Source organism: Coregonus lavaretus (genome assembly GCF_964263955.1).
Source record: "Coregonus lavaretus genome assembly, chromosome: 17".
NCBI lineage: Eukaryota > Metazoa > Chordata > Actinopteri > Salmoniformes > Salmonidae > Coregonus > Coregonus lavaretus.
Window position 1 is genome coordinate 18,466,731 of NC_140004.1, and position 15,319 is coordinate 18,482,049.

The 15,319-nt window shown below is 47.6% G+C and overlaps 1 protein-coding gene across 1 annotated transcript in view; it reads right to left on the reverse strand.

Moving 5' to 3' along the window:
- Nucleotides 1-15,319, reverse strand: part of LOC311144961 (nuclear receptor corepressor 2-like) — a 118,075-nt gene that overhangs the window by 16,083 nt on the left and 86,673 nt on the right. The window contains exons 15-22 of the mRNA XM_084181154.1: nucleotides 13,068-13,243; nucleotides 11,419-11,579; nucleotides 10,043-10,105; nucleotides 4,776-4,918; nucleotides 3,980-4,118; nucleotides 2,569-2,980; nucleotides 711-834; nucleotides 61-310 (exon numbers count right to left, since the gene is read on the reverse strand). Of these exons, the coding sequence (XP_084037280.1) occupies nucleotides 61-310; nucleotides 711-834; nucleotides 2,569-2,980; nucleotides 3,980-4,118; nucleotides 4,776-4,918; nucleotides 10,043-10,105; nucleotides 11,419-11,579; nucleotides 13,068-13,243 (1,468 nt within the window). The remainder of the gene's footprint in view (nucleotides 1-60; nucleotides 311-710; nucleotides 835-2,568; nucleotides 2,981-3,979; nucleotides 4,119-4,775; nucleotides 4,919-10,042; nucleotides 10,106-11,418; nucleotides 11,580-13,067; nucleotides 13,244-15,319) is intronic.

The window sequence follows — 15,319 nt, forward strand, 5'->3', positions numbered from 1 at the left end:
AGACTGAGCAGAAGGATTAGAGGAGCTGGAGAGAGCGAGAGAGAGGGCTGGTGTTCATACCGTCCTTGTCGCTGGTGGAGGGGCTGCGTGGGCGGATGCGGGGGCTGCTGATGTTGTGGGGGTCTCTGTCTCCCTGTGCTGGGTAGGGGTGCTGTTTGCTGGGCTGACCTGCATGCTGCTGCTGCTTGGCCTCCTGGGAGGACTCTCCGTGGGCCATGGTGATCTGCTGCTGGTAGAGAGCCAGGGCATGGGGGGGCAGCACGGCCTTACCACCCCCACCCCGTGGACCACCCTCCGGCATCTGGGGCATCTGCACACACAAGAGAGAGATGCATGGTGAGCAACTGATACACATTGAATGACCCTGTTCCTCTTATTCTTTTCCTTAATGCCTGGCATCTTATTCCTCCTCTGGGTCAATCTATCCCATCTGCTCCAGATGGCCTGCTTATCTAATACAAATATGTCTTTATCATTTTACCCACCATGTTGTTATCTGTGGAAGCAGCAATATTGTCATTACAGGAGGGATGGCCTTAATACTACAGACAGGGGGTAGAATGACCAGACTGGACTTATCTAAGGATTTATATGTGACCGTATACCTGGCTGGCTCTCATCCGCTCTCCAAGGATGGAGACGACTAAGATGCAGGTTGCAGCCCTGGTGACATTGTGTAAAGAGACGAGGGGTTAAATGGTAAGACTCACAATAGGGGGGATGGCTGCAGCCCTCTGTTTGAGCTGTTTCAGGTCCATGGGCTTCTGCAGGGGGGAGGAGATGACTCCATCATGAGCATAGTTTAGCAGGCTGGGACGGCTTGGGGACGTCAATCTTGAGAGAGAGAGAGACAGAGGGAGGGAAGGCAGGGGAGGAGGAAGAAGGAAAGAGAGAGAGAGCGAAGGGGAGGAGCAGGGAGGGAGGAAAGAGGGAGAGAAAGAATGAGGGAGAAAGAGTGAGGAAGAGAGAGAGTGAGAGAGAAAGAATGAGACGGAGAGAGAGGTAACTAGAACACACTTTCCCATTCAGTAGTCTGCCAATGGATGTACCACACATTCCTTAATATGGCCATAGCCGGGTTTCTCTTATTTACTTTTCCCATAAACACGGATTGACCCTGAGCAGAACCTCGCACTATGAAAACACAAAGAGAGCAGAGGTTCTGACTGCGTTTCCGTCCCACATACCCAACCACCCATCCCCTACTCGCAGATACACACATAGAAACACACACAGATACTCTGGAACACACACGAACACCCCCCCCCCCCCACACACACACACACACACAATGAGAGAAACTGGGGCGCACACACACACACGCACTCCCTCCCATTGTTTGCTTTGGCATAGAGGGCAACGTTCCCCTAGGCTCTGCCAATACATGCAGTCTGCTGTCATGGAAAAAACTGAACAAATACCCTGCAAATACACTGCAGGACGAATCACCACTCCCGTCAGCCCACATCTTTGACACACACATTGCGTCTGCAGGCACGCACACACTCACACAGAAGCACACACACACACACACACACACATATTAGAACTGGGACAATAAACCAAAAATGATCAACACCGACCGAACTGACCATTTAGAGGACATTTTACTGATATAGATAATGACGGTAAATTGCCTATACTGTAAAAATGTGAAGTTTGAATGTGAAGAGAAATGTGAAATCTGTGAATATAGGCGATTGCTAACGGGACAATTGAGCTACAGCATTCAAACTAGTAGTAGTGGTTTTAAGGGTAATACACTGAACAAAAATATAAACGCAACATGGAAAGTGTTGGTCCCATGTTTCATGAGCTGAAATAAAAGATCCCAGAAATGTTCCATATTCACAAAAAGCTTACTTCTCTCAAATGAGGTGCACAAATTTGTTTACATCCCTGTTAGTGAGCATTTGTCCTTTGCCAAAATAATTCATCCACACGACAGATGTGGCATATCAAGAAGCTGATTAAACAGCATGATCATTACACAGGTGCTCCTTCTGCTGGGGACAATAAAATGCCACTCTAAAATGTGCAGTTTTGTCACACAACAATGCCACAGATGTCTCAAGTTTTGAGGGAGCGTGCAATTGGCATGCTGACTGCAGGAATGTCAACCAGAGCTGTTTCCAGAGAATTGAATGTTCTGAAACAAAGCTGAAAATGTTCCAGCTCTTCCAAGGCCTGCATACTCACTAGACATTTCACCCATTGAGCATGTTTGGGATGCTCTGGATCAATACAACCCCTCCACCCAGCCCCGAGCCCCTACCTGCATCTCCTCCACCCAGCCCCGAGCCCCCACCTGCAACTGCTCCAACCAGCCCTAACCCCCACCTGCAACTCCTCCAACCAGCCCTAACCCCCACCTGCAACTGCTCCAACCAGCCCTAACCCCCACCTGCAACTGCTCCAACCAGCCCTAACCCCCACCTGCAACTCCTCCAACCAGCCCTAAGCCTCCACCTGCAACCCCTCCACCCAGCCCCGAGACCCCACCTGCAACCCTTCCACCCAGCCCTAAGCCCCCACCTGCAACCCCTCCACACAGCCCTGAGCCCCCACCTGTTCTTCTCGGTGTTCTCTGACTCCTCCACCTCGTCAGCGCTGCAGGTGGCGCTAGAGTCACTGTCTGCGTGGGAGCCCGTCTTGGGCTCGTGGTCCCTCTTGGAGCTCTTGGAAGAGCTCTTGCCCTCCTCTGCCTCTGCAGTGGGGGGCTTCCGGTCTCGGTCTGTGGATTCACTGGGCAGCTCCTTGCTACCCTCCCCTGCCTCAGTCTTCACCTCCTGCTTGATGGCCTTGTCCCCATCTCCCGGGGGCTTTTCATCTCCTCCCTGGACCATGTGGGAGCCTGAGGCCTCCTTGTCCTCAGGGTTGGAGCCAGCCTTGGCCCTACCGCCACCCTCCTCTTTAGCCTTGCTGTCCTCAGAGCGCGGAGAGGGCAGGCTCTCTGTGTCCGAGCTGTTGTTAGCACCACCTGGTACAGGAGAGAGAGAAGGAGAGACAGAGAGACAGCAAGAGAAAGAGAGAGAGAGAGAGAGAGCGAGAGCGACAAAGGGAAGACAGCATATATTTTATGGGCTGCCTGGCTGGGTAGTAACCTACAGTAAATCATGTTACATCCTCTTGTCCTCTTTCACTTCGATCCCTCTCTCCATCTCCCCCTCTCTGGTGCCCCTTCTTTCTCTGAAACCAGATTTATCAAGTGCCACTTTTACACCTAATCAGGTTTCACTGTACAATGAGGGAGAACAGAAAACCAATTGTGATGATGGAGGAAAACCCCTGGGGCTTCTCAGCTCTATTGTGGTAACAGACTATAGGTGATGGTGTATCAACAAACTACTACTGTACATTATTCCCAGGGGTCTATTCTGTTCTCCATGGTTACGAGAATGACGAGCCATAACAGTAAACAGTATTGTGAATTTGGTCTAAAGTGAGTTGACGGTCCATTATCAACCCAGGGTATTTAAATGAGTTGACCAATAATATGAGTTATCAGACAGGGTACAAAATAAGATTCTATAATTTACAAAAACTCAGATTTCGCTAGGTAGACCGCTTCTGTAAATGTTTTCTACAGAGCAAACAACTATTTAAATAATGTATCTAATTCATGTCTTAACTATATGCTTCTAATTCCCATACGCCCACGTGGTCAGAACCTCATATTTTGATGATTGAAGTCTTTCTATTCTCAGAATCACATCCAATTCCATGTTCTACACAGACATTCTTGTGATGCTGTTATAAGTCCATATTGCACTTAATTACCTTCAAATTGATTGAAAATGGTTTCATAAACTAGTCTTAACATAAAGTGTACATGGCTGTTTTCTGATCAGTCCATGTGAATGAGTGATTGCGAGTTTGCGTATGCTGACAGTGCTTATAGATGGTTAGTATACTGACAATGGGGTCCCTGTGCTCTCTGACGTTGATTATTGTAGTGTGTGTGTGCGTGTGTTCCTACCTTCTCCATCCTCGGGGGCCTCCTCCTCGTTGCCACTGGCCCCGGAGCCCTCCATCTCCTCTTCCTCGGCAGCAGACGGGGCGCTGGCCTCTTCACTTTGTAGGGCTTTGCCTTTACGACGCGCCTTACGCTCTCTCTCCTGGGTGAAAACCAACACACACTAAATACCGCAGCCTGGGAAGAACACACTGATAACCACAAGGTAAATGTGCCTACTGCTGTCTGGCACTCAGAGAAACTGCCTGCTTGGTGCTTTACTTAGCTCAGACTATAGGTTCTCTTTCAAGTTGATCATTTAACTCAGGGATGGGCAACTATGATTGGGGTGGGGGCCAGAATAAATTGGAACTCATCATGAGGGGCAGCAGTTGCTCACGGGTCTCATCCACATTGCGAGCCAAACATTTTAGTGGCCCCCCTCTTGAAAGCGGAGATTTAAAAAAATACATTTTTCAATTCTGAAACCGTGAAATGCTTCTTTACGAGTCCTTTCCCAAATATTCGACGATAACAAGTTTAGATAGCTGGCCGCTAATCTAATTTAGCAATCTAAAACAATTTAGCTGACATGGGCTAATTGACTGACTATCAGTGACTGACATAGCAAGAGAAAAACTGCTGATGCCCAACCCAATTTCTAAATTTCACCTTGTATATTCTACTATTCTAACTCATAACAGTTCCCTAAAAATAAAATAAAAATACATTGTATTTTTGGGGGGAAATTGATCCGAGGGCCTTCAAAACGTTGCCATTCCTTGATATAAGTGTTCTAGAATGAAAGACAAGACATTACCGATTTCATTTTATGCTGCTGCAGAATCTCATCCAGTTTCTGCCTTTTCTTGTAGTTGAAGTAGAAGTTCTTGCACTGTGACACAGTTTTGGAGCCCACCATCTTGGCGATGGCCGACCAATTCCTACCATACTGGAGAAGACCTGGAATTAACATGGATGGGGATTAGACTACAGCACAGGCAGACAACCAAAGACTTTCGTTACATAGAATAATAATTTACATCCAATTAATTACATGAAGAATGTCAATAAACATCTGTCCGTCGAGTCCGAGATCTTATCCCTCTCCAGCTCAATTTTGTCAAACTGCATAATCATACCAATCCAAAATGAACAGACAGACACTAATACTCAGCAGTGTGGCTCAGTGCCATGTGCTGTTCTTAGCTGAACCTGTCCTGTCAATCTAACTAATGACATCACTAATTGTCACCAGTGGGCTGGGGTCATTCTCTGTCACATTATGTGAAACTTTGAAGTCACCCAGTTCTAGGAAAGACTGGTCCTTTACCCAGTTAACCACATGATAGCGTCTTACACAAGAGTCTGGAAGCCCTGCTGGGCCCAGAGCTGCCTGGGATAGATCAACCTGTCATGGGACACACCACTCCTGCTGCTGCTGGTGTGTGTGTGTGTGTGTGTGTGTGTGTGTGTGTGTGTGTGTGTGTGTGTGTGTGTGTGTGTGTGTGTGTGTGTGTGAGAGAGAGATAGAGAGAGACTGTGAGCAAGAAAAAGAGAGAGAGAGAAAGAGCGTGTTCGAGTTGACTGCATCCGTGATGCATTGTGGATAAATTATGACTGACTGATCTACAAATAACAATGAGTAGTTATTTATGATGCAAGGTGATTTGTAGATCAGTCAGTCGGCAGTCACCTGCAACGGCAGCTGCAATGTTGAACAAGCCCAATGTGTGTGTTTCAGAGTCTCCAGTAAGCTAAGGACAGCTCATTAACCGTAGGAGCTGTAAGGAGCTTACACCGCCCACTCGTTTCCTGTGCCAGCCTGACAGCTTCTGGCATGAGGACAGACTCATGGGCCAGGTTGCGGTCCGTTATCAGTGAACATGGACCCAACAACCTCCTGGGACGACAACCTTGGGACGTAGGTTCATAGGTCCCAAGATATCACCTCCAAATGGATGCAGTGGGACAACAATCTAAAAACAACCACACGATAAGTCTTTACAAAACACCCAGCCTGCAGCTCCTATCTCATATCCATCTTTAATTTATTTACCCAACTAAAGGTTACTACAGATTAGATATAGCACCTAAACCACAAGTGTAGCAAATACAGATTACAACACCCTCCGGAAATATGAGCAATAATAACACTTCATGGAATAGAAAGTAGAAAGTGTGAGCATGTTACCATGAGATTACCCATATACACGCAAACATGGCCTCAGTCCAAGTCTTGGCTGTCATATTCCCTCTCAGGACCTTTGTGCGTGTACAACCCGTCAAGTGTTAAAAAATAAACTGGGTATTTCATTTGAAATATTCATTACAGGCATGAAAGGCAGAGCAGGAGAAATGTGAGAGAAGGAGAGAGAGAAAGGGACAGAGCCGGTCGGCCGGGCTCATTTCAAGAGAGAGAGGAACACGTGATTAACATCTATTAACCTTTTACAGCCTTCTCCTGAGGGGGAGGGAGACAGCCCAGAGCATACAAGTCCAGCCAGACACCCTGCTACGTGTCACACCACACACACATACTCACATACACGCACACACGCAGACACTTTGCTCTACCCTGTGAACCTGAAGCAATAACACTGCAATTCATTCACTGAAAGTCAAGGGTCACTTTGTTACGACTCCCTCTCACAGATCCAGTCCATTCAGTTTAACCAGAGCACAGGAACAATCCCAAGCAGCTCTAGATCCATTAGCCTCCGGTCCCGGCCGGTGGAGCAACACATAAGATTAAGCAGTATCCCAATAATCAGCTGCTGCTCAACTAGAGCAGGTGGCAAACTCCCTCAACCAATCATGACCATCCATTTCCTTAAACTCCTCCCACCTACGGCCCAATCAACACCTAGCCTGGGCCGGGGAGTGAGTGTCCCCATTCTCACGTGCCTGTCACTCCAACCGTCCCTTGTGTCCCTGGTCTGTATCACGCTATCGGCCGTCTGATCTCCGTGAAGGCAGGCAGGGATGGAGCCTGTCCAGGCTGGGCTTCCCGGTGACTCCACTCCGGAGAGGCAGAGAAAGAAAACAGCTAGGCTACAGCTCAGCCTCCACACCCCTCCTCCTGCTGGCCTGATACTGGAGCCGGTGTCAGGTTGACATACTCCAAACAGCACATACTCCGCTCCCTGCCTCTCCCTCGCTTTTTCTTTGATCGCCCTTTGTCCCCCCACACGCTCTCTCTGTCAGGACTAGTCTGTTGCTCTCAGCCGTGTCTTTCCCCAATGGCTGCCGTCTGGGAGGACTTTCAGAGGAAAGTGGGACTGTGGGGCGGTGCTACGTGCTCAGCCTCTCTCCCCCCTCATCTGATCTCTCCTCCATCTCTCCCTGTTTACCCCCTCACTCACCCCCCCTCCCACTCATTCAGCAAGCAGGCAGCGCTGCACACACAGACATCCACATAAACACACACACAAACGCATGCACTAGTACACATTCACTCAACCTCTCTCTCGCCCTCGTCCTCTCCCTCTCACTAACCCAGCTAGTCCGAGGGTAAACAGAGAAGAGAGAGAGGGAGTGCGCAAAAGAGAACAGGGGAATTGAGCTAGAGGGACAATGGAGGAAAGGAAGAGAAAGAGGGAGTTGATGATCCCATGAGAAAGCATAAAGGGTTTCACATTTTTCCTGACTGACCTGCTTTTCATCTTGAATGTGACCCCTCTCCAGTCTATAACAACACCGAGACGGGGAGAGAGCAAAAATAATAAAAAGAGAGTGGGGGAGATCGAAAATAAAAAAGAGTGGGGGAGAGAGGGAGAGATGCTTCTTCCACAGCTACTGCCAATCAGGGCCTTTGCCATTTCCCATCTCAGCATACACTGACTGGGAGCCCAGAGGAGAGAAGAGGAAGAGAAAGAGAGAGAGCGAGAGAGCGAGAGAGAGAGCGAGAGAGCGAGAGAGAGCGAGAGAGAGAGAGCGAGCGAGCGAGAGAGAGAGTGAAGGAGTAAAGGAGTGAGAGAATGAGAGGAGAGGAAGGGGGGAGAATCATGTGGCCTGATCCACTCCAACAGCACAGAAGAACACAGAGAGCCAGCTCTACCTGCTGCTCCTTTAAATGGACCTGTACAGTACTGTACACTACAGCAGGCGTGGTGGGAGGGAGGGAGACGATTATCCAGCTGCCTGGCTGACTCACTGTGCCCAAGCAAAGCCCGCCAGATTAGAGCACTTACATAAATGCTAGCCAAGGAGCACACACACACAGCTCTTATCGCTGAGCACTCCTGCTCTGCTCCCCCCACAGCCTACCTTAACTACACACACACAAGCACACAGGGATATACAGAGAAGAAAGACACAAGACGTTATCCCTTGTTAAAGATGCCAGGCTTTATGACCAGAGAACACAGTGGTAATCCATCAGAGTGCGGCCATGGCGAAATGTTGATCGCCTGACAGGTGCTATAAATGCCATTATCTTTTTAGCAAGATGGGATAAACACATTAGCATGAGGAGGTGTAAGCCTTTTTAAAACATATACAGGTCAAGCTCCTGGAAGTGGTATGTGCATCTTGACTGCCGAGCTGGCAGAGTACTCAGGCCAGGGTTAGGGGAGCGGGGCTGGGGACAGGTGGGCTACTGGGCTAGCCTACATGAGGAGCCATGGAGGGGGAAGCCCTTTTTGGCAGGCATGGGTATCACTCATGGTTACTGGCAGATGAGAAATGGCGGGCAGAGGGAGGGGAGGCAATACACCCCCCCCAGATTGGGGCCCTGTGGTTGTGGTTATATAAGCCCTCATAGAAGCCCAGCTCCCACCGGGCTGCAGGACTAATCCCCTGGGATGGAGCAGCCCACTAATCCAACTGCAGGAGAATGGAGTTGAAGACATTAACCAGGATTACTACGCAGGGCCATGTTCCAAGGGCCAGCGCCAGTCATCACAACAGCCCCCCGAGACTGAGTCTGCAGCAGGAGATATATCACCCAGTACAAGACTGACAGACAGACAGGGTATCTGCTGTAACAGACTTCTGCCTTCACTAGCACATTCATGGTGATACAGGAACTTTCTGATTAAAATCAGGATTACACAACAGATAGGCTACTGTTCTGCTAGATTAGAAGACCGGTATTAGTCATTAACAGAACTGAAAATCATAAGAGAATCTATGACCCTTCATCGAAACATGGCCACAAAACAAGAACTAAGGCTCACAGAGAAACCACATTTTGTCAGCTATGCAAACGGTACCCGAGGTTACAAACAATCATTTTCACACCCAAACATGAAATAGAAAAGAGCACTCATTTATATCTTCTTATCTTTCCATTATAATAACAAGTACAGCACAGTGGTCTAGCATTGGCTGGTCATAGCATTTCAAGCAACGATCTCAAAAACACATAACACAAGCAAAGTGAAAATATTCACTAGACATATACAATGTCTCTAATAGGCTTAAATACTCAGAGAAAATCCCAAACATTTGAAAAATTGGAAAGATCAACAAATCCTGTGTAATACACCAGATGGAAATCCCTCTCCAGAAGGGGGTCACTGGCAGAAACGGAAAGGTCTGCCCCATCACTGACTAGGCTGTAGACTGAGCTGTGAGCAGTGCATGCAACACAACGCCAACTGTGCTACAGCAAACAGACAGGCAAAACCCACGGTCGTCTTCGGTCTGCAGGACCCACAGTTGGAAAACCGCCCAGGCGTGGCCAGCTTAATCTTCAGTCAAAGACAAACAGGCCATGTTAAAGAGTTAACCAACTCCTGCAGTTGAATCTGTTTTAGCCAGGGACAAGAGGGTGGGACTTTTACAGCAGGCTTCATAAACGGCCATGGCAGGAGTGTAGGACACGGCCCTGAGTCAGGCAGCGGAGCAGCAGAGTGGAGCCCCACACAGCGCTGCAGACAGACAGGACCCAGCAGCACGTGGCAGCAGCCTAGCCTATCTCACAGGAAGTCACAGGCATTTGTCACCGCTTTCGGAAAGAAAACACAGCCAAGCCTACGGGTGGCTTAGTCTTTGACAAGGAACATTTTCTTTTGAATGAATGGAGCTGCTGGGTTGTATTTCACACACAGAGGTAATTCGTTTTTTGGTTTAGTTTTTTACCTTTTTTGGCGGTTTCCATCTCCTCTTCAGTCCAGCGAGAGCTCTCATTCATCTCCAGATTGGCTGAAAGGAAAAAAGCAGAAGCACCACGTTAGAGAGCGGGGCGGGCAGGAGGGGGAGGGGAGGATCCAACACACAGAGAGAGAGAGAGAGAGAGAGAGAGAGAGAGAGAGAGAGAGAGAGAGAGAGAGAGAGAGAGAGAGAGAGAGAGAGAGAGATAGTGACTGAGAAAGAGAGGCAGAGTGCGAGAGAGAGAAGAAAGCTAGGGGGCAGGGTTGCCTTTGCTCCTTGCTGGTGCAGCACGGTAGAGCCGGTCAACAGGGGTTGTTTGTTTAAGAGGTAGGAAGCAGGAAGCCCAGGAGAAAGTCAGTTAATGATTATAGACATAAGAGGCTGTTCTCCCTGTCTAAGGTAGAGGCCAGCCTTACCCTGGCAGAGTAGAAGATGAGAAAGCGCGGAGAACAGAGAAGAGCTGCAGTTCCTGTGCTGTTGTGTCCTCTCAGTAAGGCTGTGAAGGGCACAGTAACAGCAGGCGAGGTGGGGAAGGGGAACAAGCCCAGTAACACTGAGGAAATTAGAGTGACCTGAGCTGCTGATCAGAACAGAGCCCCTCTGGCTGTCTCAGACTACCTGGGGATTCCCTGGGACTAACCCACAGCAGAAGAAACAACCAACTAAAGTGCTGAAACATCAAAACTCTGATCGCCTGCAGCTACAGTGTGTGTGTGTGTGTGTGTGTGTGTGTGTGTGTGTGTGTGTGTGTGTGTGTGTGTGTGTGTGTAATGGCAGCCTTGCCAACTGCAGAGGGAATAAAAACTGAGGCAGGAGTATTGCTGACTTAATGGATATTTTGTCATTAAGTATTATTCTTATGCCCATTATCATTGTGTTTTGGTGCATGTGTTTAAAAGAGTTTTGAGAAAGAGAGCCACAGTGCACCCTTGTGGTGTGGGATATAACAAGGGTATTAAGCACACAGCAATGAGAGCAGACCAGACTGACAGACAGACAGACTGTAGGATGATGGGAGGGCTGTTCGATAGGAGGGCTGTTCTAGAGCCAGCAGGTATAAAACCATCCACACTCCGTGTTCATATGCTCAGTTTCAATTAAATCAGGTGGACCTACTAAACAGAATCGCTTCAGCAGTATCCTGGCCACATGTTTAATTCAAACACCTCCAATCTGGCCAAAATATAGCCATTCAATATTTCCCAGAGAGATCCTGTCTCTTCGGTTTATGAGGTGTGTAGCTAATAACAGCATAGTGATGAAACTCTTTGCAGGTGAAAACAGCAGCGTGTGTTAATGAGCGTTAACACGCCGTTAAAGACATCAGGCAGCAGTGTAGACGATAGCAGTAGAGTGAGACGTACCGAGTTCGCTGCTGAGTGGCGGTGTGGTGGTCTCCTCCACCTCGCTGGTCATGGAGCGGGTGATGCGGCCCTTGCGGCGGCCCTGGCTGTTGGCCGTGCGTCGACCCTTGAAAGCCACCGTGGGCTCTTTGTCCTCCCCGTCCTCGCCAGAGGTGTCGTCCCTGCAGGGAGAATGTGTCAGTCACAGTCAGTCACACCACCAGCACCCTCCTCTTCCTCACTGCCTGGGCTGTATAGCACGTGTACTGTTGAGTTTGTTAACTTAAAACCTGACAAAAAGTGCAGAGGTTTATCTGGGTAAAAAAATGTACGCACACATTCACTCACAAATGACTCGAGGCTCAGGAGAGAGTCGTTTTAAGTTTCGCAAGCAAGGCAATATATCCCATCAGTGTCATGACAGGCCAGGGATTTTGTAGCCAGTGTTCTTCAATTCATTTCCCCCTGGTCCGGCATCATTCATCTTCTAGAGGGGACCTGCCCTGCTGCCTGGCACACTAAATATAGAAGTGCCAGCTGTGCCAACCGGGGTGTTGTGGGAGTCAGGGACTCCCCTCCCTGCTCTCCTCAGCCCAGGTACTGGAAGCATTGCAGATGCTTAATCATGATCAACAACACTGTCAGGCAGGCACGGCAACACTTGTTCAATGTTGTATCAGTCAGTAGCACTGAACAACAACCTATCCAACCCCATTTCCATTCAGAGAGCTGGGGGCTTAGCTACGCTAGAAGATTGGACATGATGGTAGAACTCCATCCTTCACTGTTCTTCCCTGTGAAACATGTGAGTCAACAACACACTGCAGTGAGTGAGTGAGTGCTCCATCTGTTCCGCTGCTCTGCTCACACAGATTGCAGTGTTCAGAAGCATTGACTGATTTCACCCTCCTCCTCTCCTTCACACTGGCACTGTCCCTATGGAGATGCCAGGGCAAGGCAGTGTCCTGCACAGCACACACTCTCACTGTGTAGGAGTGACTCCAAGCTCAGGAGACTAGCTGGATTATTGTAGCAACAGACAGTACAGTAATGGTGTTTCAACCATGCCACTTTTACCCCCATCAGAAAAAGAAAGAAAATAAGTAAGGAATCTTACAAATGTGACTTTAAGTAGCCTCTTGGGAGTTAGAGAAGAAAAACAGGAAAACAGCCGTTTTTTAAAAGGGGGAAAATACAGATGTTTCACTGGATGGAAATTCTGGCTGAAGGTGGAGGAGTAACTAGTCAGGGTTGAAAAAAGCTCCATCTGATGATTACCTTTCCAGATCTAGTCAGGGCAGCCAAATCTAACTCCCACTCCATTTCCAATGAACTGACCTGGACCAATTCGGACATGATTTACTGCAGGGGTGTCATGATTTAGTGCGGGGGGGGAGGGGGGATGAACTGAATATACTTTAAAATGACTAAAACCAAATCAAAACTGTGTAGAAATGATAATGGACCTACATTTATACAGTTTCTTGACTGTGTCCAGCTCGCTAATAGTCACCGAAATGAAAGCTAGACAGTCAGGGAGCTATTTTCTGCTAATTTCGACAGCAAGTAAATATAACACATTTTCAGTGCGTTGAAGACCGAATGCGGCCCACTGGGCAAAATGAGTTTGACACCCCTGATTTAGAGCGAGAGAAGGCAAGCAGACTCACTTCATTACATCCTCCTTGTCTTCCCCTTCAGTCTTCTCCTCATCCCTCTCTCCGTCCTTCTCTTTCTCCTTCTCCTTCTCCTTCTCCTTCTCCTCCTTCTCCTTCTCCTTCTCCTTCTCCTCCTGGCTGCTGCGGTTCACCTGTGGTTGTTGCTGCTGCTGCTGCTGCTGGCCATGCTGTTGGGGTGGCAACACACTTAGTTTGTCACAAACATGATCCCTGGTGACTTACGGATATGTAAACACATGTAAAACATGTATAAGAACCTATATAGAAACACAAAAACAGATACATGAGCCGTGTAGTATATGTTGAGGTCATTCTGCCATGCATGCCAGTAGGTACACCACACAAACAGCCCATATGCCTTCATCTGGTGCCTAGAACCACTTCCTCTTCCACTTCCTGTCTGTCTGGGCTCAGGGTGAGGGTTCATATCATGAAAGAAATGCTGCAGACCGCCAAAGTCTGGCCAATAACACTGGTATAACTGGTGGTAACTACACTTAATCATGCATTGGAAAGCACAGTTCCCTCTGTATATGGGAGTTGTGCTGTATGTTAATTGTCGTTTACTAAAAGCACTGTAGGTACTGTTGAAGTCGGAAGTTTACATACAATTAGGTTGGAGTCATTAAAGCTTGTTTTTCAACCACTCCACAAATTTCTTGTTAACAAACTACTTTTGGCAAGTCGGTTAGGACATCTACTTTGTGCATGACAAGTAATTTTTCCAACAATTGTTTACAAACAGATTATTTCACTTCTAATTCACTGTATCACAATTCCAGTGGGTCAGAAGTTTACATACACTAAGTTGACTGTGCCTTTAAACAGCTTGGAAAATTCCAGGAAATGATGTCATGGCTTTAGAAGCTTCTGATAGGCTAAATGGCATATTATAATTGACATCATTTGAGTCAATTGGAGGTATGCCTGTGGATGTATTTCAAGGCCTACCTTCAAACTCAGTGCCTCTGCTTGACATCATGGGAAAATCAAAAGAAATCAGCCAAGACCTCAGAAAATACATTGTAGACCTCCACAAGTCTGGTTCATCCTTGGGAGCAATTTCCAAACGCCTGAAGGTACCACGTTCATCTGTACAAACAATAATACGCAACTATAAACACCATGGGACCACGCAGCCGTCATACAGCTCAGGAAGGAGACGCATTCTGTCTCCTAGAGATGAACGTACTTTGGTGCGAAAAGTGCAAATTAATCCCAGAACAACAGCAAAGGACCTTGTGAAGATGCTGGAGGAAACAGGTACAAAGGTATCTATATCCACAGTAAAACGAGTCCAATACGACATAACCTGAAAAGCTGCTCAGCAAGGAAGAAGCCACTGCTCCAAAACCGCCATAGAAAAGCCAGACTACGGTTTGCAACTGCACATGGGGACAAAGATCATACTTTTTGGAAAAATGTCCTCTGGTCTGATGAAACAAAAATAGAACTGTTTGGCCATAATGACCATCGTTATGTTTGGAGGAAAAAGGGGATAGCTTGCAAGCTGAAGAACACCATCCCAACTGTGAAGCACGGGGGTGGCAGCATCATGCTGTGGGGGTGCTTTGCTGCAGGAGAGACTGGTGCACTTCAGAAAATAGAAAATTATGTGGATATATTGAAGCAACATCTCAATCAGTCAGGAAGTTAAAGCTTGGTCGCAAATGGGTCTTCCAAATGGACAATGACCCCAAGCATACAAGAAAGTCAAGGTATTGGAGTGGCCATCACAAAGCCCTGACCTCAATCCTATAGAAAATTTGTGGGCAGAACTGAAAAGGCGTGTGCGAGCAAGGAGGCCTACAAACCTGACTCAGTTACACCAGCTCTGTCAGGAGGAATGGGCCAAAATTCCCCACTTATTGTGGGAAGCTTGTGGAAGGCTACCTGAAACGTTTGACCCAAGTTAAACAATTTAAAGGCAATGCTACCAAATACTAATTGAGTGTATGTAAACTTCTGACCCACTGGGAATGTGATGAAAGAAATAAAAGCTGAAATAAATAATTCTCTCTACTCTTATTCTGACATTTCACATTCTTAAAATAAAGTGGTGATCCTAACTCACCTAAAACAGGGAATTTTTACTAGGATTAAATGTCAGGAATTGTGAAAAACTGAGTTTAAATATATTTGGCTAAGGTGTATGTAAACTTCCGACTTCAACTGTAAATGGATTTCTAGCTTGAGGTAAAGCCTATTCAATCCCTCTCATCTCTACTCTAATAACAGAGTCA